At 39.9% G+C, this 27,583-nt stretch overlaps 1 protein-coding gene across 3 annotated transcripts in view; it reads right to left on the bottom strand.

The window, feature by feature from the left end:
- Nucleotides 1-27,583, bottom strand: part of LOC126198899 (ethanolamine kinase 1) — a 153,667-nt gene that overhangs the window by 20,114 nt on the left and 105,970 nt on the right. For all 3 annotated transcript variants that reach the window (XM_049935520.1, XM_049935522.1, XM_049935521.1), the window contains 3 exons: nucleotides 24,062-24,199; nucleotides 16,527-16,789; nucleotides 3,222-3,448 (listed from right to left, as the gene is read on the bottom strand). In XM_049935520.1, coding sequence (XP_049791477.1) covers nucleotides 3,222-3,448; nucleotides 16,527-16,789; nucleotides 24,062-24,199 — 628 coding nt within the window. The remainder of the gene's footprint in view (nucleotides 1-3,221; nucleotides 3,449-16,526; nucleotides 16,790-24,061; nucleotides 24,200-27,583) is intronic.

The raw sequence follows: 27,583 nt of genomic DNA, 5'->3' as shown, positions 1-27,583 counted from the left end.
TCAAGAATTGCATGATGGTTACAACTGAACTTTCAGTACTTAGCCACTGTATACAGAAAACTATTTACCATAACGGGTAGTTATCTTCCTATAAATGATGTTCAAACTGTGTGCTAGTGTTAGTGTGATGACTTACAATTACGCATTGGTGCTGGTATGGCAAAGTAGCATTGAAACACAAGTACCAACACGGATCTGGACAAGGTGAGCACAGCTTCACTCGTAAAGCTGTTTTGTAAAACAACAGCAATAGTGCTGCGGCTCTTCGCACATCTTGACACATTAAACGAATATGGAAAGATGCACTTTCTGCACTGCAGTTGAAGAATGTGATCCAAAAGTTTGAATTAACTGGTAATTTGGGAATTGCTCCAGAAGAGGCTGATGACCAATTGCGCCACAAATTGTTGATGTTAGTGCTGCCATGTCTGGGAATGGTGGACACAATGTGCAATCTTCAAGCAGTACATGAGCTGTGATATGACAGTTGAACATTCCATGGTCCACCATTTGAAAAGTGCTGCGAACAATTGCGAAATAGTATCCCCAGTACAGTTCCAAGCTACTGAGCAAAATTTGTAACCTGGAGTGTAAACAAGGTAAGTAATTCACATAAGCTACCCTCTTTGGAAACTAAAATGGTTTTCTTTCAGTGGTTTATTAATTATTTATATACCACATGTACTTACAAATGTTTCCAAAACGTTTCATTGTCTTACAATTGCTCGTTTTTCATGGTGGCCCTCTCCAGTAGCAAAACTTTAATTACAACCACCCTGTATATGAAGTACAGTAATGAGCATATACGTAATCACTTCCCTTCCCTTAAATCTTTTTGATGGATTTATCAGTGGCCAAAATTTGTTTTGCGTACTCCTTTTAACATTAACTTCATTCTTACATCACGTTCCTCCAATGTTCAATCAACAAAATCTTCACTTTTGACAGCTCCCACTCCCTTCATTTTGGAAGCTCTTTTTTTATAGTCAAGGTATCTATGGTGAACAAATATGCTATAGAACAAATTTCTCAACATTTACAATAATACTATCCATTAAAATAACTACTCTAACCTACTTTAAAAAAAAGATCTCACAAGCAGTCTTCCCACTCAGAACAGCACACTTCATGCTTCTACGCCAACTGGAAGCGTCTCCTTCACTACTCACTACTAACCAAGTTTTTAACATCTCCACAGATTACAACACCAAGAGTGCAACAGTCAAAGCTGAGTCCTCATACAAGATCATCCCTCCGTATTCCCCTAACTAGTCTGGATTGCCATGTGTCGCCTTCCTAATCTTTGAATCATCATTGTCGAACATATGATATTCCGTACCCATCATTTCCCACCTACAACACCGACTCTGCTGTAAAAATTGCCTCTCATGAAATGAGAACCATCAACTACTTCAGTAGCATCACTAGCAAAATTTACAATATTAAATGCAGGGTCAAATGCAAAACTGCTTGCATTATTTATCAAGCATTCACTGGACAACATACAAAATATGAGAGACTTGCTAAGAGCCTGGTAGAACACGTGGATGAAGAGAAAATGTCCTACATTTGCAGTAGCCAGTTGGTGAGCATGATCTATAGTGCAGCTCACAAGGCTCTAATTCTGGCTATATCACATGGTGCTTTTGGAATCTCTTACCCACTACCTTCTCCCCAGAACTCCCAAGAATTTACTTCAATACATCTGCTCATCCCCAAAAATACCAGACTCAACCTACAGTCTCTTCACACCTCCCCTACCTTTCCTCATTTTACATTTCCATTTACTCTCGTCCCTTCCTCCTCAGGATCCCACTGCTTCCTAATAACTTTTCTCTATACAATTCTTATATACCGAAATCGAATATGATTAAAGACATTACAAATGGCTTCACCTGTTTAATTCGTTATGATATATCTAAGAATTACTGGAAATGAAAAACCAAGTTCAAATTTTCAGCTGGAGCACAAGCACAGTGATTCCTAAATGAGCATGCTGCTGATACATAGTTAAAATTATGCAGCCCCTTTTCCTTCATTGAGATAAATATTTGAACGAACATTTACCTGGGCATGCTTGAGCAATGCCCAGAGCCACAGCTTGATACAGATTCCATGGACTACACCTTTACATCTTTCAGCAACACGGCACTCCATGTTGGGATATAGTAGTTCACACAATTTTAAATCTATATCTTCTAAACCATTGAATTATTCATACTGAATGTGATGACAATTCTGCTCTTGGCACATAGATTTCTAGACTTGGCACCCATGGATTTCTTTTTATTGGGTTATGTGAAGGATCCTACGTATGTGCCTCCTTCACTGAACAAAAATCCATTTGTAATTCAGTCTTGTCAGTAACTCCAAAATTGCTTCAGTATGTGTGGTATGAAATTAATTATTGCTTAGATATCTCCAACTGACCTAGGGGAGTCTCGTGGAATACTATAAACTACCAGTATGTAAAATTTCTATGAACTTACGTTTCCCTTCTCTGTAATTTTTATCAGTGTGCCACAGATGCATTAAATAGTTATAACTGTTTGCAATCATTATATTCATGTTGAATTGCCTTGCACTTTCATAATAGTTTTCCAACTTATTTTTTCTTTTCTTCTTGTATATTCATCTTTACTTCTCCCTCTCTCAAAATTATCTTTGAGGTGAAGTTGACACAGATTACTGATTTACCCCTCTGAAGCTGACTCAGTTTTTGCCTTTTTCTTCCTCATCTCTCATAGGTCTTTCTTGCCTCGAGTTCCAAGTTACATGCCCTGTCATTTTGTTTGGAAATTTGTGGTAAGGTCTTATGGGACCAAACTGCTGAGATCACCGGTCCCGAAGTTTACGCACTAAGTTAATCTAACTTAAACTAACTTACACTAAGGACACTAAGGACAAAACACACACACACACACACACACACACACACACACACACACACACACACACGCGCCCGAGGAAGTACTCTAACCTCCAATGGGGGCAGCCGCACGGATCACGACAAGGCGCCTCAGACTGTGCAGCTACCCCACATGGCCCCTGCCACTGTTTCTTATGAAACATGTCTCACCACCACCTGGTGTGCATGCACATGCGAAGGGTGAGGGGGCCACTTTTGGAAAGCCAGTCACATAAAATATCCACAGAATCAATATCATAAAAATGCAACAGACAAGTATTTTATTTATTTTAGAAATACTGTGAAACCTTACCCGCAAATTCTGCAAAATGGTTTCCAATATCGAAGGCTTGATAGTTGTAGCTGGAATACTCATAATCTATGAAGGTAACAGAGTTCTTTTCAGCATTATAGATGACATTTCCAAGCAATAAATCATTGTGACAAAACACAATTGGACTGTTCAGACGTATCAACTGTAACTTCAAATTTTCAAATTCTTCTTCCAATTTCTTCTTTGGAGGAATGAGCTCTTCAAATCTGGAATGATGTACAAGTCCTCTTCAGTCACAGATTTCTGACAATAAAAGTGAAACACATGTTAACACTTCAGATTACCTACTGACACTGTAATGTTTAGTGAGTGTTGGAGACATTTATGATAGCTGGCCTTACAATAGGAGTTTGCACATTACATAAACAACAACTTTGTTTGATGCATTTCTTTTAACCTGTTTGACAGTATCGGGTGATTATTATTAATTTAAATAATGAGAGTGATCAGGTATCATAAAACTGTTAGTATTAAACTGCTATAAATCTCAGAGCAGCAAACGATCATTTCAAACAACATGCCATTTTTCCTTGTCATTCTTAACTGACAGAACATAAATACTGAAGGAATCAGTGGACCGCTGCTGTTTTGAAATTTTCTAGCAAATTAAAACTATGTGCCATACTGATAGCTGTACCCAGAACCCTGCCTTTGGATGGCATTTTTTACTGACTAAGCTACCCAGGCACAGCTTGTTACCTAGCTTCACAAGTTTCACTTTTATCACTAACACTCTTCCATTTCCTCTTAATCTTGTTACTTCTGCATGTCCATACAAATGACTAAGTAAGAATATAACCTTTTCCGCTTGAATAATTTCTCTTTAATGAGCAAACAATGTTGGCAGCAAAACAAAAATAATTCTATGTTACAAGGATATACTGCCAATGTGGTGCACCAACGATCACCCTTGTTTGTAATACAATTACTGTAACCAGAATGCCAAAATGCCTGCTTATCATTTCTTGAAACAGGAACAACCACAGATGAAGTAAAGAAAATGCACATTGAAATTTGACAATATAAAAATAATTAGTTCACCAGGTGGAAAGAAATTGAAGACATTTTTAAGAACTCAGTTGTTGCATGATGTGATGCCTAGTGCCATCACAAACTGCTATTTTTTGTGTGGATACTATGATGTGATTACGCAGTTTTCCATCATGACAAAAATTCTCGCCCTGCATGCATATGTTTAGAAGGCAGCTGCATGTCGAACATTTATGCAGTGTTGTGTAAATATCCTAATACCAGCTAATAACAAACCATTCAAGTTAAAAACATGACTAAATGATCATCATAAAATATGGCCTGTTTGAGTATCACTGCTTTCAAAAGACAAATGCTCCTCTATAAGCCTGTAGGGGAAAGTTTTTGTATTTTCAGTAATCTGTAAATACTTTTTAAATAACGTTATACTAAGTATGTGTACCAGCTGTTCACTGAATCCATTAAATGTGACATTCAACTGTTCCCCAAGAACAACTTCACTAATGATATGACATCTGGTGTTTCTTCACAATCAGAATACTCTCAAAACACAGTCACTGAACAGGTAATTGATGTGGGGACCTACTTTCTTCACTGAAATCATAGTTTTCTCTTTTAATGAGATTTCACACCATCTCATAATTAGCTTTAGAGTTTAAGTATTCACACTATGATTTTCACTTAATTACATTTTTAGTCTTTTAGTGTTTCCTCATACTTATACAGGGTGAATTCAAACACCAACAAAATTTTGTAGGCTGTTCAGGGATATTGTTGGCATATTTTTGTACAAGGTGGTCTCCAGAGACTTATTACATAATCATAATAATTTTATCCGAAGAACAGAAACAAGTTTCATTAAAGGTTTACTTAGAAATTGTGAAAACATCACTGTGATTCTCAGCCAACTGCAGTAGGAGATGCGAAGAGAGGCATTCTGCATCACAGTATGGCCTATGGTTCAAGTTCAGAGAGTGTACATTCTTAGAAGAGTAAGCCAGTAAATTTCTGCTTCTTGTGTATATCTCATGGAAAGACCATGAAGATAAAATTAGAGAGATTCAAACCCACACAGAAGCTTACCAGCAATTGTCCTTCCCATAAACCACTCACTATTAAAAGGAAATGGGTGAAGCGACATGGTACGTAAAGTATCCTCCACCACATACCATAATGGTGCTTGCAGAGTATACAACATCGGTGCAGAAGTAATTGCATCTTCTTTTTTGCTTGTAAATATGTGAGCAGATCACAAACTGCTATTTTTTTGTGTGGATACTATGCAGGTGTCTTGAGTATTCACAATAATAGGTGGCTCTGCGATTTTTGGTAGCAGCACAGAGTGCACTGCGAAATCAATTGTGCATCATGATAGATGGAAATAACCCAGGTTGAACAGCATGCACACATCATAACAGCCATTCTCTGAGGGACATATGCAAAAGAATATCAGAGTGAATTGATGGAAGCCCTTGGGAATAAAGCCCTCCAATACCATGCAGTAGCACGGGAGACAGTAAAGTTTCAGCAATAATGTAAGGCAACCGGTCATCAGCAATGCTTGGGATGACCTGTCAGAGTGAGGGCCAACATGATTGACTAATTGAGAGGGGTTATGGGACCAAATGGCGAGGTTATCAATCCTGTGATTCCGAAGTGAATCACAGAAGAAAGAGGGTCTGCTAAAAGTGGACGGATCCAGTCATGGGGTCACATTATAAAATAATAAACATTAAACACACATAGTAAAGGCACAAAATGTGAGACCAAATCTAAAAACTGGAAAAAATGGGGGCAGTCATGGGATCGCAGACCACAACCATCCTGTCCCTGCCCCAAGACTACAGTAGAACCTTATATGTGGAAATAAAAACCACTTTCATGGAGGAAACTGAGGACCAGTTCAACCATCCATGGATCATCTGATAATATTAACACGAGGGCTGAAAGAGGAAGTCATTCCACCAATATGTGAGACATCGTCAGTTTGGCTCCACAACCACATTGTGGGGTGGGTCGTTACATAGGAAGAAACAATGGGTGAGCCGGGTATGATCAATGTGTAAATGGTATATAACAGTGAACTACTCCTGAGAGGAGTAGAAGGAAGAGTGCCAAACTGCAGCAGACCCTGGAGTGTGCGGAGTTTATTACTAGGAGCAGTAGCGCTCCAGATGGCATTCCACTTTTGGGCAGAGAGAGATTTTACGTAGATCCGCATATCTGCAGTTGGAATCATGAATGGAAATGGGGGGTGGGGGGTGGGGGGGTAAATAACTGCTTCTCTAGCCAAATGGTCAGCCAGGTAATTCCCTGGGATGCTCACATGACTTGGGGCCCAGAGAAAGACAACTGAACAGGCAGCATGCTCAAGGGTGGAGAGGTGGTCATGGATAGCAGAGACCAAAGGGTGACAAGAGTAGCATCCGTCGATAGCCTGCAGGCTGCTCATGGAGTCTGAACAAATTAAAACACTGTGGATGGAGGCCTGAGAAAGAAAAAGGAGGGCCCTGTGAATGGCTAGAAGCTCTGCTATAAACACCCTACATGATCCTGGCAATAAATGGAGTCTGAAGCCAGTAGGAGACGTGAAAGCGTATCCCAACTTATCGATTGTCTTTGAATCAACAGTGTAAAAGATGGTGGCACCCTGGAACTCTGGAAGGATGGCACATACAAGACACCAGAAAACCATAGGAGTGACAGAGACCATAGGATCCTGGAATAGATTGCTCCTTATCCGTGGTCTATGCACCATCCAAGGGGGGGGGGGGGGGGGGGGATCAAATATAAGGCCCAAGAAATGGGACTGTGCTACAACATCACGGAGTTGGTTCCCTAAAAGTTCTGGACTGGGGTGCACTGTGGCTCCACGACAAAAATGCATAACCCGCATTTTGGAGGGAGAAAGCTGGAAGTCATGGGCAATGGCCCACGCAGAGGCCCATCAGATGGCACCTTGGAGCTGGTGCTCAGCAGACGACTCCACCAAGTGGGAGCTGCACCAGATGCAAAAATTGTCAACGTACAATGCCGGGGTAACCAGAGCCCCAACAGAGGTCACAAGCCCATTGATGACATTGAGGAGGAGTGTGACACTTAGCACAGAATCCTGTGGGATACCATTCTCCTGAATATGAGGGGCAGTGAGTGAAGTGCCAACTAATTCCGAAGAGGCGGTGAGAGAAAAACTCGTGGATAAAAATTGGAAGGGGACCACAGAAGCCAGTCATGGAGGGTAACTAAAATGTGGTGGTGCTAAAAAAGTGCTACATAGCAGTTCGTTTGCATGTTATGATTAATCACTTGCAAACTCTAGGGAGGAAGACATCAATAAACCAAGAAGTGTGATCTGAAGAATGACAAATATTTGCACCATTAAGCTAGCCCAAAACTGTTGTAGCTAGTCATCCATATTCTGAATACTGGCACAGGGACAGTTGGCATCAACACTGGTCCCTATATGATCTATTAGGGACACATCTGGGGATCATACTGGCCACAGGAGTATCATGCAGACAGACCACAGTCTTACGTGTCTTGTGGATGAGCACGATTCTGTCTAAAAATGTCAGCACAATATTGTGGCATGAGAGGTAGAACATGAGGACACAGGATGTCTGAATTACTTTTGTGTCATCAGACTTACCTCAGTTCATACCAGCAGTGACCTTAAGTCTTACCAGATGACACCCCACACCATAATGTCACAAGTAACAACGATGTGCCTCCAAAATACATTGAAAGAGTGGGTACTTCCCCCAGGTCACTGGCATACTCACAATGGTCATCTAGGGTAGTGTGAGCCGAGATTCATGGCTGAAGACAATGTGATGCCACTTGTCAGCAGTCTATGCTTCAGTCACACCACCACTCCAAAAGCAGTTGTGAGTAGTGGTGTTAATGGCAGCCTATGCAGGGGGCAGCAATTCCACAGTCTGGCGGTCGCTAGTCTCCGACCAATGGTGATGTATGGCACAGAAGACAGAAGGTTAGTTTTTAATATCCAGTTGATGGTGCCATTAGAGACACAGCACAAGCTCTGGTTTAATGAATTATGTTGAAAGTCGGCTGTGTCCTTTCAAAGGAACCATGCCAGCAATTTAGGGAAATTTAAGACACACTAAATCAGGATGGTCAGATGTAGATTTAAGCCATCAAATGTATGTCCAGTGAGCTAACCACTGTGCCAACTCACTCAGTAGATGATACAGAATGTTGAAGGCATTCCATACTTGTTCTCAGATGGCAGGCACAGATGTTAAGGGTTTACGATGTGCCTGGTGAACAGTACAGCTATCCTACCTTATAGTGGTCAACTGGAATCTTGACGATGAGTATGCTTGCCTCACATTCCCATGCAATTCAACATTGGGCCAATGTCACATCCAAATTCCCAACAAATCTAGACATTGTATGATTTGACGAAACAACCAAATGAGGACCCACAATGACCCCCTTTTCAAACCCATTTAGATGGTGGCAGTTTTGTCTCAAGCAAGTATGTGCCATCTGCATGTCCTGAAAGTATTTCAGTTCAAGCAACACTAATGCACTCTGGTGGCTGATGTATCTGTCACAGGGAATTTAAACTAATTATATACGTACCTGCCATTGGTGCATATGTGTACATAATTACTTTTATGTCTGACCATCTCTCACAAGTGCTTCACATGTTTATCAGGCAGTGCACATAAACAAAATGGACAGTGTACAATATTGTAGATGTCAGTAAGTTTATAACCACATACTGTCCTATATTAGAACAAATTAAGGTCTAAAAAATTCAGCATAATGTTTGCAGGTACATACACAATCCATACATATTATAAAAATGTATAGACATATGTTCCACATCTCCTAACCACTGTACCAATTTCAACCAAACCTGGTACACATATCATTACTACCAAGTGACAACTGCTGTGATTGTAAGAACCACTTACCTATCACAGGTCAGGAGATATGGTGTCAAACACCGAGTTGCATGAGTAACTGCCACACTGTGCACAATGATTAAATTTATTACTTCTTTGCTATTAACACTATTTGCAACGTATGTCCCAGACAGTATCTACACATGCCACTGAATGTGCCTACACAAATATATCATTGTATGACACACAGTTCGAGACATATGACATCACAAAACACTGAGATGTGTGGAAGAATGAAGTTTTAATACCTTTGTTCTTTACTACTACGACCCAGCTACAGTTGAGTTAACTTAAAGAAATTCCTGACACCTGGCAACACTTTTGACAGCTTTCAATTGTAAAGTGCAAATGGCTGTAGGTGAAAACAATAGCCATTTACCGAGTTACGAAGAGGCAGTGCCTTAGAGACATTTACAAAATCGCATTGTAGATACGTAAAACAGCTGCACCAGCATACAGAAACTGTATAGGATACTGCACTTTTACGTCTGTACATCGTGCATATTTCTTTGTATTATTCTTTCATAATCTCAAAGGTGTTTTCACAAATACAAAGAAATGAAATATTTTTCACTATTTCACTAAAAACACAGTTCATTTTTTGTTTTGTTTTTGTTTTGATATAAAACTGGCAAAAGAATACCTGAACAATGTGGGGTTTTCAGACAGCTTAAAGTAATACAAGAAATTAAATGTTCAATAATACAAGAAATTAAAAATTATATACTACAAGAAATTAATTGTTAGTGGTGGGGATGACAAGCTGGCTAAATAAACAATAAGGAAAAAACTTTAAGAAAAACTGCTCCTTCTTAGCACCACAGATAAAAATAAATGTACATTTTGTGCACTTACACATAAAAGGCATTGGATCACATGTCAAAAATCTAAATGGAAAAAGGGGGTTATAATTGACGATTTACAAATTTTTTGTGTCAGAAGGGAGAAATGTTACAGCCCTTAGCCTTACAAAAGCCATCATCAAAAATCCTATTAGAGGATTATTACTGTAGCCAGTAGATTTTGTAGAACTAACAAAATTGCTGGAGCTCCCTACATACTTAGTAAAAGGTCTTTAAAATATAAAGTAAGAGATATTTCCAATTTTATGAACAAACAGGACATATTTGAAAATCACTGCATACAATTAAAGGACTAAAATATTTTGTACACACACACACACACACACACACACACACACACACACACACACACACACACACACACACACACACACACACTCTACGTACATAAGTAATGACTCAAAAGTCTCTTTTAGAAACTAATAACAGAAAATAAATGGAAAGGATTATGATAGCTACCAATTTTAACACAAACACAATAAATTAACTTTCACACTTAAATTCATACAATTCACAAGAGAGTGAGTGAACTCCAACCTGTACACGTAACATTGTGAAAAATTTTACATTCAGTGATACAAGAAAATTCTGCATTAATTTAGGAATTCCTGACCATTCCGCATCATTTGTGGAGATACCAAAAATCAATAAACCACACTTTTGGAAAATGTATATTAAATTATACCTCAGCAAAGGTAACATGTACTTATTCTATAGTAGATTTTCAATAGTAACCTGGCTATTGGGTAACAGTATTACAAGCTTTTAAAACTGTGATATTTCTTGGAAGTTATTTACACTCTTTGCCCTTACAGTGTGCCACAAAAATGGCAAGCAAATTTGAGCAGGTACTACTGGTGTAACGCTGGCACGTGACAAAATGGTGGTTCCACAATGACATGAAAAATAATACTAAGTGGACTTCATACATTATATCAAATGATATAAACCTGTATTTGGAGTATAGACAAAAGCAGCAGAAGAAATTACATAAAAAAATCACTCTGACCCACGCAAATAAACAAAAGGCAGGATGTACGTAAGAAAATATGATAATCATTTCATAACTGGCACCCCACAAATCTCCCACATTAAATTAGGTTACAAATTCATTGCAAAACCTTAACAAATATCATATTATTTCAATGACTGTTTAATAAATGTATCAAAATCAAATTATGTAACAGGCTACCCGGGTAATGGCCACCTCACCTGTTTAGGGGAGAATAACTACACTACTGGTCATTAAAATTGCTACACCAAGAAGAAATGCAGATGATAAACGGGTATTCATTGGACAAATATATTATACTAGAACTGACATGTGATTAAATTTTCACGCAATTTGGGTGCATAGATCCCGAGAAATCAGTACCCAAATCAACCACCTCTGGCCGTAATAACGGCCTTGGTACGCCTGGGCATTGAGTCAAACAGAGCATGGATGGCGTGTACAGGTACAACTGCCCATGCAGCTTCAACACAATACCACAGTTCATCAAGAGTAGTGACTGGCGTATTGTGACTAGCCAGTTGCTCGGCCACCAATGACCAGAAGTTTTCAATTGGTGAGATATCTGGAGAATGTGCTGGCCAGGGCAGCAGTCCAACATTTTCTGTATCCAGAAAGGCCCATACAGGACCAGCAACATGCGGTCGTGCATTATCCCGCTGAAATGTAGGATTTCGCAGGGATCGAATGAAGGGTAGAGCCATGGGCCGTAACGCATCTGAAATGTAAAGTCCACTGTTCAAAGTGCCGACATTGCGAACAAGAGGTGACCGAGACGTGTAACCAATGGCACCCCATACCATCACGCAGGGTGATACGCCAGTATGGCGATGACTAATACACGCTTCCAATGTGCGTTCACCATAATGTCGCCAAACTCGGATGCGACCATCATGATGCTGTAAACAGAATCTGGATTCATCCAAAATAAAATGACATTTTGCCATTCGTGCACCCAGGTTTGTCGTTGAGTACACCATCGCAGGTGCTCCTGTCTGTGATGCAGCATCAACGATAACCGCAGCCATGGTCTCCGAGCTGATAGTCTAGGCTGCTGCAAACGTCATCAAACCGTTTGTGCAGATGGTTGTAGTCTTGCAGACGTCCCCATCTGTTGACTCAGGGATCAAGACATGGCTGCACGATCCAATACAGCCATGCAGATAAGATGCCTGTCATCTCGACTGCTAGTGATATGAGGCCACTGGGATCCAGCACGGCATTCCATATTACCCTCCTGAACCCACCGATTCCATATTTTGCTAACAGTCATTGGATCTCGACCAACGCGAGCAGCAATGTCGCAATACGATAAACCGCAATCGCGATAGGCTACTATCCGACATTTATCAAAGTCGGAAACATGATGGTATGCATTTCTCCTCATTACACGAGGCATCACAAAGTTTCACCAGGCAATGCCGGTCAACTGCTGTTTGTGTATGAGAAATCAGTTGGAAGCTTTTTCTCATGTCGGCACGTTGTAGGTGTCGCCACCGGCGCCAACCTTGTGTGAATGCTCTGAAAAGCTAATCATTTGCATATCACAGCATCTTCTTCCTGTTGGTTTAATTTCGCATCTGTAGCACATCATCTTCGTGGTGTAGCAATTTTAATGGCCAGTAGTGTATGAAAGAATTACAGCTGAAGGTTTGGTAAATTCAGTACCTCTGTAAAAAATAAAAATTCCACTGCATGAAATACTAGAACCTGTTCCAATTACTGTATTGGTTATTAATATCAGGATCCCAATATATAATAAATTATTTGTACTAATATACTTCCCAGGTGCTGTGAAGCATGCAGCAGTAAAACCACTGTTCATGAAAGGCTGAAAAGAATATGTAGGAAACAACCAACCAACCAACATTTTCAAAATTGTTTGAAAGAGTAGATATTTCTTAGATCACCCATAAAAAGCTTTTTGTTGCATTAAATTAGTTTGGCTTCCAGGAATGTGAAGTACAATGTGTGCCATCAATGAATTCATTGAGAGAATTCATTTGTTTCTGGACTACTCCCAGATGCTACCAGGGATTTTATGTGACTTTACAAGGGCTTTTAATTGCACCACCCACTCTCAGTGTCTTCATAAATTGGAAAGATATGGAATCGAGGGTAGTCTTTTGTGCTTCTTTCGAATTCTTTGAAATGGGTGGATCATATTTATAATGCATATGAACAGTATTGACTCTAAAACGCAATATTCTACAACTCCCTGAGAAATAATTTTCCAGTGGAAATCTACTAAATCTGATTTGAACTATTTGAAAGCACTACTCTCGATTTCACATCTTTCTGATATCTGAATAAAATATCCTATTCAGTTTTATTTGCAGATGACATATCTGTACTTTCTGAAAGTGAATCCACAGAGCAAATTTCCTAAAGAGTCATCAATATCCTGAACAACTTAAAAGATTTGTTTGATCTAAATGGATTAATTAAACATGACAAAGGCATAACTAACACATTTGAGAACAGTTAAAAACCAAATAACGTTGTTTCTCCCAAAAATAAAAATCTTTGTTTGTACATAAAAACTACTTGCCAAACAAGTTTAACAGTCTTTCAGTCACAATGACAATTCTGGCCTATGCAATTGTCATGTCCATCATTTTATTATAATTACTTTGTGTGTTTTGCAATATGATTTTTTTGGAGAGGGGGGTGGTGGGGGGAGGGGGATGAAAGTAGTGTAAAATATTGTTGAAAAAAATCTTAGCAATATGTACAATATTGAGTCTGGGGATGCATGTCAACCCCTATTTAGGTATCTAAACATATTAACTATTCTGTATATTTACATTTACCAGCTATCTTTCTTTGTAGTGGTATGTAACAATTCAGAATTATTTATAGAAAACCCCTTCCTACATTTGTGTGACACTAGAAAAACACTAAATTTATATTTTCATACTGCTACACGCTCTAAAAAATTTCAACCCCATCAATGATCTGTTACATTAATACTAATCTATACCTATTAAAAATACAATTATAGAATTGTGTATGGTTTTAGCTAATCTACAATAATTTAAAAGATTTTTATTTAAAAAATCAGTAGTTACATGTAAACTTCCACTGCAAAAGTAAGACATGGTTGATAACTATTTAAAAAGGCATGAATTACAAAAGGTACCAAGCAATGTGTGTTAATTACACTCCTGGAAATTGAAATAAGAACACCGTGAATTCATTGTCCCAGGAAGGGGAAACTTTATTGACACATTCCTGGGGTCAGATACATCACATGATCACACTGACAGAACCACAGGCACATAGACACAGGCAACAGAGCATGCACAATGTCGGCACTAGTACAGTGTATATCCACCTTTCGCAGCAATGCAGGCTGCTATTCTCCCATGGAGACGATCGTAGAGATGCTGGATGTAGTCCTGTGGAACGGCTTGCCATGCCATTTCCACCTGGCGCCTCAGTTGGACCAGCGTTCGTGCTAGACGTGCAGACCGCGTGAGACGACGCTTCATCCAGTCCCAAACATGCTCAATGGGGGACAGATCCGGAGATCTTGCTGGCCAGGGTAGTTGACTTACACCTTCTAGAGCATGTTGGGTGGCACGGGATACATGCGGACGTGCATTGTCCTGTTGGAACAGCAAGTTCCCTTGCCGGTCTAGGAATGGTAGAACGATGGGTTCGATGACGGTTTGGATGTACTGTGCACTATTCAGTGTCCCCTCGACGATCACCAGTGGTGTACGGCCAGTGTAGGAGATCGCTCCCCACACCATGATGCCGGGTGTTGGCCCTGTGTGCCTCGGTCGTATGCAGTCCTGATTGTGGCGCTCACCTGCACGGCGCCAAACACGCATACGACCATCATTGGCACCAAGGCAGAAGCGACTCTCATCGCTGAAGACGACACGTCTCCATTCATCCCTCCATTCACGCCTGTCGCGACACCACTGGAGGCGGGCTGCACGATGTTGGGGCGTGAGCGGAAACGGCCTAACGGTGTGCGGGACCGTAGCCCAGCTTCATGGAGACGGTTGCGAATGGTCCTCGCCGATACCCCAGGAGCAACAGTGTCCCTAATTTGCTGGGAAGTGGCGGTGCGGTCCCCTACGGCACTGCGTAGGATCCTACGGTCTTGGCGTGCATCCGTGCGTCGCTGCGGTCCGGTCCCAGGTCGACGGGCACGTGCACCTTCGCCGACCACTGGCGACAACGTCGATGTACTGTGGAGACCTCACGCCCCACGTGTTGAGCAATTCGGCGGTACGTCCACCCGGCCTCCCGCATGCCCACTATATGCCCTCGCTCAAAGTCCGTCAACTGCACATTCGGTTCACGTCCACGCTGTCGCGGCATGCTACCAGTGTAGCTCCGTATGCCACGGCAAACTGGCTGACACTGACGGCGGCGGTGCACAAATGCTGCGCAGCTAGCGCCATTCGACGGCCAACACCGCGGTTCCTGGTGTGTCTGCTGTGCCGTGCGTGTGATCATTGCTTGTACAGCCCTCTCGCAGTGTCCGGAGCAAGTATGGTGGGTCTGAGACACCGGTGTCAATGTGGTCTTTTTTCCATTTCCAGGAGTGTATATTATGCTATTAACTACTATTATATTAGTCTTACCAACATAAAATAAAGGATTATTTTATATAGCTTATGCTAATATAATTTTTGGGGTATTGGTACAAATACCATCCAGTTCATATCACATACAGAACCAGGAAACAACACGGAGGTCAAGAAGTATTGTTATTGGCAGTTGAAGGGACTGGGATACTGTACTGTTAATGATGATAATGAATCATGTTTACTATGTAAGTACTGTATAACATCTTGGAATATAAACAGCACTTGCTACTCTGCGAAATTTAATTTTTTGAGCCTAAATGAAAGCCTTTGAGCTGCGTCCAGCCAGAGTTCTAGATACGAACAATGTGACAGCGAAACAGTATTTTTTATTATCTGCAAGAGGCTCTTTAAGAAACCCAAGCACCTTACCATCATAAAATTTCCCAATATTTGATATGATACAATACGTGTCTGCTTGAAGAAATAATATTCTGACCAGTGATAATATTCATTATTTTGTGGTAAATTATTCTTGTGTTTTAAACTAGAGTACTTAATTATTTGAATCTCTCTCTCTCTCTCTCTCTCTCTCTCTCTCTCTGTCTGTGTGTGTGTGTGTGTGTGTGTGTGTGTGTGTGTGTGTGTTTTTCCTCTCTATCATTTTTACATTTTTATCCATGCTGATGCCCAGCAAGCCATGTGTTTTCTATTTTTGGGGGTGGGGGTGGCGAATGGCGAATGGGGGCATGAGGGAGGGGGAGGAGATGGGGGAGTGAGGGGGGGGAGAGGGGGGGGGGGGGAGAGAGAGAGAGAGAGAGAGAGAGAGAGAGAGAGAGAGAGAGAGAGAGAGAGAGAGAGAGATGGGGGAAGGGAGGCAGATTATTTTCTATGTCGATAGAACAGGTAATCCAGGCAATATAAATTATTCTTACCTAGTTTGCTTTGCAGGATCTTCAAACTTTGTTGGCATGATGTCCATGAACTGCCGCACCTTAGACCATAAGGCAGGGCGCCTAGGTACTCCTGGACCACAATCAAGACGATGCATGTTTGCCATCATACGTGCCACCAAGGGAAAAACAGATATATGATGACAAGTGTCCACTGTAAGGACATCCCCCGACACATACTCATATGCCAGACCATTATCAAATGTGGCATACAATTGTGGGGCATAGCCTGCAGCATGAAGTAGCTGTAGGCACAAGCACGAGCCACCTGTTTAATCAACCCAGTCACTGTACGTTTTTGTTTATCACTAAGAGCATGGTCTAATTAATTTTGTTTAATTGTCATTTAGTAGCAAATAAACAGAGTCCCTATTGCCACAAGCAAGCAATAATGTGTACAAAATAATGTATTCTGTACACTAATAAGGTCAAAGAAGATGCTTCACGAGCAGAATATAATATCTACACAAATTGCCAAAATATAAGTATGAAGTTACAAATTTTTAATTTAAGGAAAATAGAATTTCATTTATGAACTTACACATTTGACAATTCCTTCATCAAGAGTAGAAAGCAGTTAGTTAATAGGTTTTCCTAATTTCCAAGTTTTCCACGCATTATCTTTCTAATAAGCAGTTAAGTGAATTTTTCTTATCAACATCATTTTCACTGTTTTCCTTTAATCTCTTCTATTCTCCTAAACCTTTGCTGAATTTAAAGTTACAAAGTATATGACTGTCAGTTCAGCTGTCAGGACAACATGCGTTACTCATTTCTATGGACCTGTTTTTTAATTGTTTATTTCAATATCTGATATGCAGGAACTTCTCTTCAACCCAAAATACTGGCCATCTTATTCCCCCCTCCCTTTTAAAACTGATGGCAGCAAAGAATATGTACAGATGCAAATAGTTTCTTCCCCATGCACATGGTTGTGTTTCAAACTGTTGAAATATATTACATTAACATTACCAGCAATTATACTTTTTTTACCTAAAATGTCACTTAACTGTCTTTCACATATACTGTTAAAGGATGTTAAGTATGTGCAAAGCCATTTTAGTAATGAGAAAATTTATTACAAAATGAGACAGAAAACAATGATTCACAGGCAATAGTACCATATTACAAAATTACACACAACATATTGGAACAAATGAAAGAACAGTCAATTACTTTGTGGTAGATATCTCATTACTTAACACTTTTATGCAAGATGTGAAACATTGCAGCAGAAATAAGACACACTGTTTTGGGCTACATATGTCCTATATTGTTTCCATTCATGAACACATTTGCACTGGAGATTTATTACGGGTCCAATTCAACTTCAGCATCAGCATCTTCAGCTGTCTCTCAATAATTTGCTGCTGATCCCACTAGGAATTTATCAGAAAATTAATGAAGCATAGGTGGTGTTAGGGGGCAACAAATCAATCATGTTATTTTTATTCTCCGCAAAGGGAAATGGGTTTTAGTTGGTTGTTCTGTTGTCCTCTTCACAGGAGAGTCATGTCTTTAAAAGGGTGGTGAATCCAATGTATCATTTTAGTTCAACACTAGTATCTTTGATAAACTTTAAGCAATTAATGTTTCATCGCGGCAATTGATCCACCAACATCAGTTTTCTTCACTGTCAAAGCTTTTTTCAGCAGTTCTAAATACTGGATAAAATCTGATGTTTCATCTCTGCTTATAGCGATAGGGTAGATACTGAGTAGCAGATAGGCTGTCACAAATAAAGCTTTTGGCCATTAAGGCCTTCGTCAACAATAAATGACAGACAACCCCCCCCCCCCCAACACACACACACACACACACACACACACACACACACACACACACACACACTCTCTCTCTCTCTCTCTCTCTCCATCCTGCATTTTTCACTGTTTGATGTTTCATCTGTGTTACAGTGAAGTGTTTCTTCTTCCATTGGCTTAAATAGTTAAATCCACCCATGTGTGTGGTAAATCTATATTCTTTCCTTTATCATTTTTCTCTCTGAACATAATTAGTACTACATTACATACGAGTGTAACCTGGCACTAAGAGCTTGTGATCTGAAATGTCCAGATTTTTCACAATTCTTTAACACTGCCTTACACATTGCAATCATGTGTGCATTTATATCCTGGCCATCTAAAGTATCTGAATACTTAATTCCATGCTTTACCTCAGAAGATAAGTTTAGCTATCCATGAAGCTGAGTTGTTTGCTCCTCTGCCACCATCTATGCAGCAATTCATGGTTAAGTTGAAGGTCTGGAGTTCTCATTTATAAAAGATCACAGAACATTGCAGGAAAGGGGTAAGTACACACTTCTGCATGTGAAAAGTCAACACAGGCATCATGTCATTGGCTGATGCAGCATCACCACTAGACTTTAAAGTGTATGCCCCATCAGCCATTCTATGGTGTTCACTCACGTGAGTTATTACTTTTCCGTCTATTTTATTTAGTCGTCAATCTTCTGACTGGTTTGCTGCAGCCCTCAAAAATTCTTCTCCTGTGGCAAACTCTTTATCTTAGCATAGCACTTGCACCCTATGTCCTCAATTTTTTGGATGTATTTCAATATCTTTTTACCCTTTACAGCTCCCTCAAGTATCATGCAAGTTATTCCCCGATGTCTTAACCAACGTCTTATCATCCTGTTCTTTCTACTTGTCAACATTTCCCATATGTTCCTTTGTTAACTATTTTTGCAGAGAATCTCATTTTTTACAAGTCCACCAAACTTTCAACATTTTTCTACATCACTACATCTCAAACACTTAAGACCCCCTTCTGTTCTGGTACTCCCAAAGTGCAAAATTCACTACCACACAATACTGCACTCCAAATGTACATTCCCAGAAATATATTTCTCAATTTAAGGCCCATGTTTGATACCAATAGAATTTTCTTCACCAGGAATGCCCTTTGCCTGTGCTAGTCTACTTTTTATGTTCTCGCTGTAACCATCAAGGGTTATTTTCCTTCCAAGTTAGCAGAATTCTGTAACTTTGTCTACTTCATGAGTACCAGTTTTGATGTTGAACTTTTCACTATTGTGATTACTGCTACTTCTCATCATTTGTATATTTCTTCGTTTTACTCTCAAACTGCTTTCCATATTCCTTAGACTGTTTATTCCACTTAACAGATCTGGTAATTCTTCTTCACTTACACTGACAACAGCAATGTCATCAGCGAATCTTATCACTGATACACTTTCACCCAGATTTTAATTCCACTCTTGAATCTTTCTTTTGTTTGAGGCCATTGCTTCTTTGATGTATAGATTGAACAGTAGGGGCTAATGACTACATCTCTGTCTTACACTCTTGTGAATCCAATCACTTTGGTCTTTCAGTTTTATTGTTCCATCTTTGTTTTAGTACATATAGTACATTCCCTGTCTATCCCTACTGCTTACCCCTGTTTCTCTCAGAATTTTGAAAATCTTGCACCATTTGACATTGTGGAACACTTTACTCAGGTCAACAAATCCTATGAACATGTCTTGGCTTTTCTTCAGTCTTGCTTTCATTATTAACATCAGAACTGCCTCTCTCAGGTCTTTACTTTTCCTAAAGCCAAACTGATCATCATCTAACAGATCCTCAATTTTCTTCTCCATTCTTTTTATCAGTATCTTGGATGTATGACCTGTTGCGCCGAACGCACAATAGTTCTCACATTTTTCAGCTCTTGCTATCTTTCGAATTGTGTGGATGATACTTCTATGAAAGCGTCATGGTGCGTCACCAATCTCAGATTCTACACACCGACATCAACAGTCATTTGACGGCCTCCTAACCCAATAATTTTAGAAATTCTGATGGAATTTTATCTACCCCTTCTCCCTTATTTGATCTCAAGTTTTCTAGAGCCCTTTAAATTCTGGCTCATACTGGATCCTCACATCAATTCCAATTTCCTTTTCTATTACATCATTATCAGACAACACCTCCCCTCATAAAGGCATTCAACACGCTCTTTCCACCTATCAACTCGCTCCTCTGCATTTAAAAGAGAAATTCCCATTGCACTGTTAATATTGTTGGCCTTTGTTTTAGTTTCATCAAGGCTTCTTTTGACTTTTGTATATGCTGAATCTGTCATTCCTATCATCATTTCTTTTTTGATTTCTTCACATTTTTCTTGCAGCCATTTCACCTCTGTTTCCCTGTACTTCTTATTTATTTCATTCCTAACTGATAATATTGCTATATTCATGTCTTCCCCTGAACATTTTTTTAAATCAATATATTAAGTATTTCTTCTGTTACCCAAGGTTCCTTTGCAGTTACATTCCTTATACCTGTTTCTGTCCAACATCCACGATTGCCATTTTTAGAGATGTCCACTCCTCTCCAACTGAACTGCCTACTATGGCATTCCTTACGACAGCTTCCTTTTTTGCCTTACCCAATAGTAACATTTCACTTCACTGGAACACATGGGTGGCAAGTGTCAGACGAAGGACATTTATTTGAAGATTTGTTACTTCATCAGCTTACGGACTGTGTCTTTGATCTGTACCTTATATTGGGTATACATTTGAGCACGAGGTTTGTGTGGTAGAGGTATCTTATCCACATGTCTCCTTGCGGGTACAGACAGCAAATGGTTCCTGGCATTTGGAAAATTTAGAAACTGCTCTGAAGGCAGTACTATCTTTTCATGTCATATGGAACTAATCACTTAGTGGTGCTTTTACCTTAATTGTTGCATTTATCACTAGGTTACTACTCTCAATGAATCTTGATAAACACTTTTTACAAGCAAGCACCATCGGTCCACTGATGCACAGGTGATGCTGATGAGACAACAAATGTTCCTTCCGGGTACAGGATATTTTTTGGCGTGGTGATAGTACTACCCTCCTAGAATGATCTCCCACTACTGAGTATTCTTCCAACATCAGACAGTGGTCTTTGTTACTAAATTTTTCTTTGCATGAAGACCTGCAGTCTGTCAGTGGTTTACAACCCCTTGACTTAACCACCTGTCCATTTCAGTGACTTACGTCTCATCTCCCTTTTGTTTTCCCTTTACGATTGCACTGACTTTCCGCGATCTTCCTATCACCCTATCTGCTTCCTTTAGTTTCTTCCAGGCTGTTTCTTCAGCATCCATCAATTCAACAGCACTTCTGATTCTTTGCTTTCAACAAAGCTCCTTGCAAAGGAGTTTTGAAAGACTTCTAACGAGTTTTCTAGTTTTGCATTATTTCTCTTCAATAAAAGTTATGCAAGTTATAAGGTTGGTGCACAAGTTTGCAGCATTTTTGTTTTATATGTTGGTATTCTGGTAGCTATGAGTTTATTTATCGACTGGCATTTTTTATTTGTTGTCCACTGTTGCTATCGAAGTTTACATACTGTCATTTTGTCATCTGGAGATAGCGAGTGGAGCTGTGGACACTGGAAAATGGAATCAACATTTCTGAAATTCTTCTGTTCGAGTTCAATAGAGTTGTGACAGCAATGGAGGCAGCCAGAAACATTTGCATCGTGTATGGGGAAAATGCTACTGGACAGAGCACGGCAAGAAGATGGTTCTCTCATTTTAAGGAGAATCATTTTGCCACCAGTGACTCTCCACATTCAGGAAGGTCTTCGTGTTTTGAAGAATATAATTCAAACACATTAATCCACAAAAGTCTATGCAAGTGTATTTGAGAATTGGCAAATGTGATGAACTGATCATTCCACCACTGTGGGATATCTGCATGCAATGGGATGGTTCAAAAGACCAGGTGTATGTGTACCAAATGCTGTAAGCCAAAATCCCAAAAATCAATGGGTTGCCATATGCGTATCTCTGCTTGCTTGTCATCAATTGGCTCATGACCAACACCAACCATTCCTATCCTACATCATTACTGGTGATGAGAAATGGTGTCTTTATGCTAAAATAAAAGTAAAAGAAAGGCATAGTTTGGCCAAAAACCATCAACTCCCCATACAAAGACCTGCATGCACCCATAAGAGATAAGGTTATGCATATGGAGGAACAGCCATAGTGTGGTGTATTACAAATTCCTTCCCCGAGGTGTAACCACCACTGAACTGATACTACTTCACAATAACACCAACCCACATCTACTGCACTGACAAAAAGTGCTATACAGGAGCTGTGTTGAGAAGTCTTACTGCACCCGCTTTACTCACCCTATCAAGCGCCATAAGATTTTCATCTCTTCTGCTCTCTATCTATCAACCTTGAAGGAACTTCCTTTCCAGGTGAAACTGCACTCCGAACATGGCTTGACAAATTCTTCACCTCAAAACCACGTGATTTTAGTCGCAGAATCAAAAAGTTATCCCAGCGTTTGTAGACCGTTGTGGTGATTTTTAGTCACAGAATCAAAAAGTTATCCCAGCGTTTGTAGACAGTTGTGAATAGCGAAGGAAAATATATTATTGTTCATTAAAGTCTGTTGTGTTTATTTAAGTTATGCACCAACCTAATACATGCATGCCCTCTAATGAGTGAGGAGTTGTTATGGAGTCTTCTATTAATAGAACCACAGCTGAATTATCATACCATGTGATGACAAGGCACACATCTTAAGTCACAGCAGTGAAGCCAACTGGTTTCTGTATGGAATGAGCCACTTAACTCCATTCTGGCCATTTCCTTATACATACAACCCCCCCCCCCCCACACACACACACACAAAACACTTTACATCACATAAGTCCTACATTCACATTTTCTGCAGGGGATAAAATATTTTTAATTGCATTAATATAAGTTTCTTGACTTTTAATGTGTAGATGCCAGGTAATTCTATCAAGTGGCAAACTCATTCAAATACTCTCTAGAGAATTCTAGTTTAGAGGAGCGTATAGGCCTACATTACAGCAAGCTTATGGCATGTTCCAAATGAAGCTACAGATCAAAATTTACTATCAATAAAGCAAAAGTTTTTAAGTAAAATGGAACACCAAATGTAAATAACGACAGTTTATCTTACCCATGCATACCATATTAATCTTTCCATATAGGGAACAAGACTTTTTAATGAACACAAATTATAGACTGAGAAGAATAATTGTTTTAGCAGCCTAAGAAGTAATGAGCACCTACCAATCAATCATACAAGGAGGATGATTCCTTTATGTACGAGTATCACAATAACAATGTAATATGTCAATAAAGGAACAGGCAGCTACCATGTAGTAAAAGGTACCAGTGATTTGCAATTCTTATCACTGTGGCAGTGAAAATAATTAGAAACATTTTATGCTAACAACTACGATTTTTGTAAGGAAAGTTGAAATTACAAAATAAAATGGAACAGTGTATCAAATTTCTTACGAAACATTATTACAGCTTTCAATACAAAGTCAGTATTATTCAATTTTATCTAAATTGTTAATTTGTCTTTTAAAGATTGTATTACTCACCTTCAACTTTATAATTAATCAACAAAAATGACAATGAGAATATTGTGTCACCAGAACCAGAACATTAATGGATACTTCAGACTACAGTTTCAGAACATCAGTTCCCGTTACCTGAATATTCCGTGTTTCTGCATGTCTGTCTATTAGGAGATCTGTCTTCTGGCCATATACTCTTACAAGAACTACATCGTCAGGACAGTCACTATAGAAGCACCCCACCAGTTTGTTGGTAATACCATCAGTAAACACCTGAAACCAATTACATTTCACAGTATTCCACCAGTGATATATGAGATGACTGCTACATTAGAGAACTTAAGATAAATTTTAATACATTAATAATCTGTGTACATAAAATTCATTTTATGATATACAATTGAGGAGCCTGCTTGAAACAGACCTTTGGTAAACAGTATGAAGCAGTTTACTACAGAAACTAGTCAGGTAAGTGTCTGAATAAACAAAACTAATAGTTACCTCATCAAAAGCAGGCAGAAGGGGAGGATCCTACGGAGAAAGAAATCTTATTGCCTCTAACTTCAAAGGTGCTGCGTAACATGTCTACCTTATTAAATGCCATGCCACCAGAATACAAAGTACACATTTAGCATTTATCCTCAAAACATTTCAGGATGACTCAAACTCACGAAGACAAAACAGTAAACACAGTACTCCAGATTGAATCTACATGTTAGTGGGACTACTGGTAGCACTTTAGAAATCTTGAGTGATTCCTTCTGCTGGTTTCGTGTGATTTTTTTGCATCCATCTTCCAAATTCTCGACAATCGCTGCCCATCGGTACACAAGGGCTGCCTGACCTTGATTTAGCTGTGACTGTTCCCCAATTTCTACTCCACAATCCAATCACAAACAACTCACATTGTCAGCTTTAGAATGGTTGATACGTAGTGAATGGTTGTTTTCATTCATGGGACATCCAGTGACTAACTAGTCCAGTTCAAAGTCACTGAACTCTCCTGACCATCTTATCCTGCCGTTATTACTCCTCTAGCTGAAATGATCGTACGGCAGTATTGGCCGAGAGGGACTGCCTGTGGTTGGTCCGTCACCGAGTGCAAGTCTTTCTATTTGATACCACTTTGCTGACTTGTGCGTCAATCAAAGTGAGAGGAAAGGATTAGGACAACACAAACACCCAGTCCTCATGCTATCATCATCTCCATCTGGTCGGGAATTTAACCTGGGATCTCTCAATGCAGGGGCAACAATGTCAACCTCTAGACCACTAACTGTGGACTACTACTCTACTAACGACAAAACAATATTAACCACCACCTTTTACACTGGTTGGTCTCAGGAATATTGACACCCTCCTATGTACAAATTCTCTTTTATACAAACTGACCATCAATGTGATTTGTGTGTGAAAGTGTGTCACTTTGCCTCTGGTCATACATTTAGTACAGCCATCTTCTGTCACTATGAGAGACTATAATTATCAATTTGGAAAGGGTTGTATTAGGCACGCAAGTGAATCAGTTAACACTAAGGTATTCAGAATTTGTTCTAAAATCTTTGAAATGTGGACAGCAGTGACTCCCACTGAAACAGGAGTAGGCCCCACACACACACACACACACACACACACACACACACACACACACACACAGAGAGAGAGAGAGAGAGAGAGAGAGAGAGAGAGAGAGAGAGAGAGAGAGAGAGAGAGAGAGAGAGAGAGAGAGGGGGGGGGGGGGGGGGACCCTCACCCCTGGGCTTCAAAAGTAGCCACCTGCAATTATAAAGGCCTCTGGCGTCTAAGAGTGATTCGTAAACCGAGAAGAAGATGGACTTTACTTCTCCGACGCTTGTGTTTCACAGTAAACATGCGAATACTTGACCCTGGCACAAGTAATTCTTATGAAATCTTACACTCAAGTGCAGTGAGTGCAGCGTTGAAACCGTACACAATTCTTTACGCGTTCCCTCGTTTTCTGTTCGGAACAAAAGCCATAACAATAAGAAGGTTTCGATTCGGGCGGCCGAGAGTCAGATTGAGATGACTGCACTCTGACATGCGACGGCAGGATGGAGAGGTTCTCTTGCGAGGACACGCACGATGGTTAACAGGAACGAGTAGCGGGTGCTGTGGAACTATAGCCTGGACAAAGTTCTGTATATCCCCTGCTCTACGTACCATACAATATTGACGTAGAGCAGAGGTCACCTAACTTTTGTCACGGCGGGCCGGATAACTGATGAAATTACGTGCGCTAGCCGCATCATCATTCTGTATAAAACTTACAAACCAAAACAAAAGCTCTGAGAAAAAAGACGAGAAACCAACTTCAGTGTTCCGTGTTAATAATGAGTGGGTGGCACAAAAACAAGGACAACCAGTATATTTATTTACTAAAATAGATTACATAAGGAGACGTTAGCAAAAAGATAGTTATATCAGAGCTTGTGGGAGCATATTCTCCAATCTCATGAACTAAGCAGTAAAAGAAAGTTTGTGAGATTTTTTTGAAACTGACTTTCGGCTTTCAAGATGCTATCAATGTTTCCTGCATCTAATGAACAGAACTGTTTTCAGATGCTCATTAGTCTATCTCTTTCGATGTGATGACTTTAAAACACCTCACTGTCGAAAACTTTTACTCAGACATACTTTGATGTCATATCAGCAGCAAATTTCTTCAGTTTAAGAAACTCGGCTTTAGGTAAGCAGCGGTAAACTTCAGTAGTTTTCCTTCTCTGTTTTTCTCTTTCAATAAATCATTTGTTTCCAAATCAAACAGCTCCAACTATACTTCAACTGCCACACCACCAAGGTTACAATCAAATGGGTTTTGGAACGGAAGAACGCCACACTCACTTCCGCCAAGATCTGAAAATCTCTCCAAAAAGATGCTTCAAGACGCGCACGACTTCTTTTTCGAAAAATCTTGGTTGATATCTTTGAGGATTGGCTCTGAGCACTATGGGACTTAACTACTGAGGTCATCAGTCCCCTAGAACTTAGAACTACTTAAACCTAACTAACCTAAGGACATCACACACATCCATGCCCGAGGCAGTATTCGACCCTGCGACCGTAGCGGTCACGCGGCTCCAAACTGACGCGCTTAGAACCGCACGGCCACCGCGGCCGGCTCTTTGAGGATTGTAGCACAAAACTTTTTCAAACACTTAACACGAGAAAAGTTTTCTCCTTGCAGTTTTGCTACAATCACAGCTTTCTTCGAAATCCTTCGATGATTCTTTGTAGATCAAAAGACGAGTTTATCCTTTCCCTGAAGTTTCAAATTCAGTACATTCATGTTGCGTGTGACGTCGACCAAAAATGGCAACTGTCAGCTAACTAGAATCTGACAGCTGTAGATCAGCTGTTTCTTCCGTGATATTAATACCTGTTTTGTTTCGAAGCTCGTAAACTCTACGCAGGACATAACCGCAGCTGAGCCACCTCACTACTTCACTACTGTGTGACAAGGCGAGTCACTGAGATCTGAATATCTTCAAGGAAAACCTAAAGACTGGTTTCAGTACAAAATAAAGATCTTAATCTTTTCCATGGAACGCTTGCTGATGTACAATGCAAGGTATTAACAGGGCGCCCGGACTTCGTAAATCCTCCTACTGAGTCCTTATCAACGAACACAGTAGGCCC

Source organism: Schistocerca nitens, chromosome 8 (assembly GCF_023898315.1).
Source record: "Schistocerca nitens isolate TAMUIC-IGC-003100 chromosome 8, iqSchNite1.1, whole genome shotgun sequence".
NCBI lineage: Eukaryota > Metazoa > Arthropoda > Insecta > Orthoptera > Acrididae > Schistocerca > Schistocerca nitens.
The sequence above is the reverse complement of the archived record's forward strand: the minus strand, read 5'-3'. Positions and strand labels throughout refer to the sequence as shown.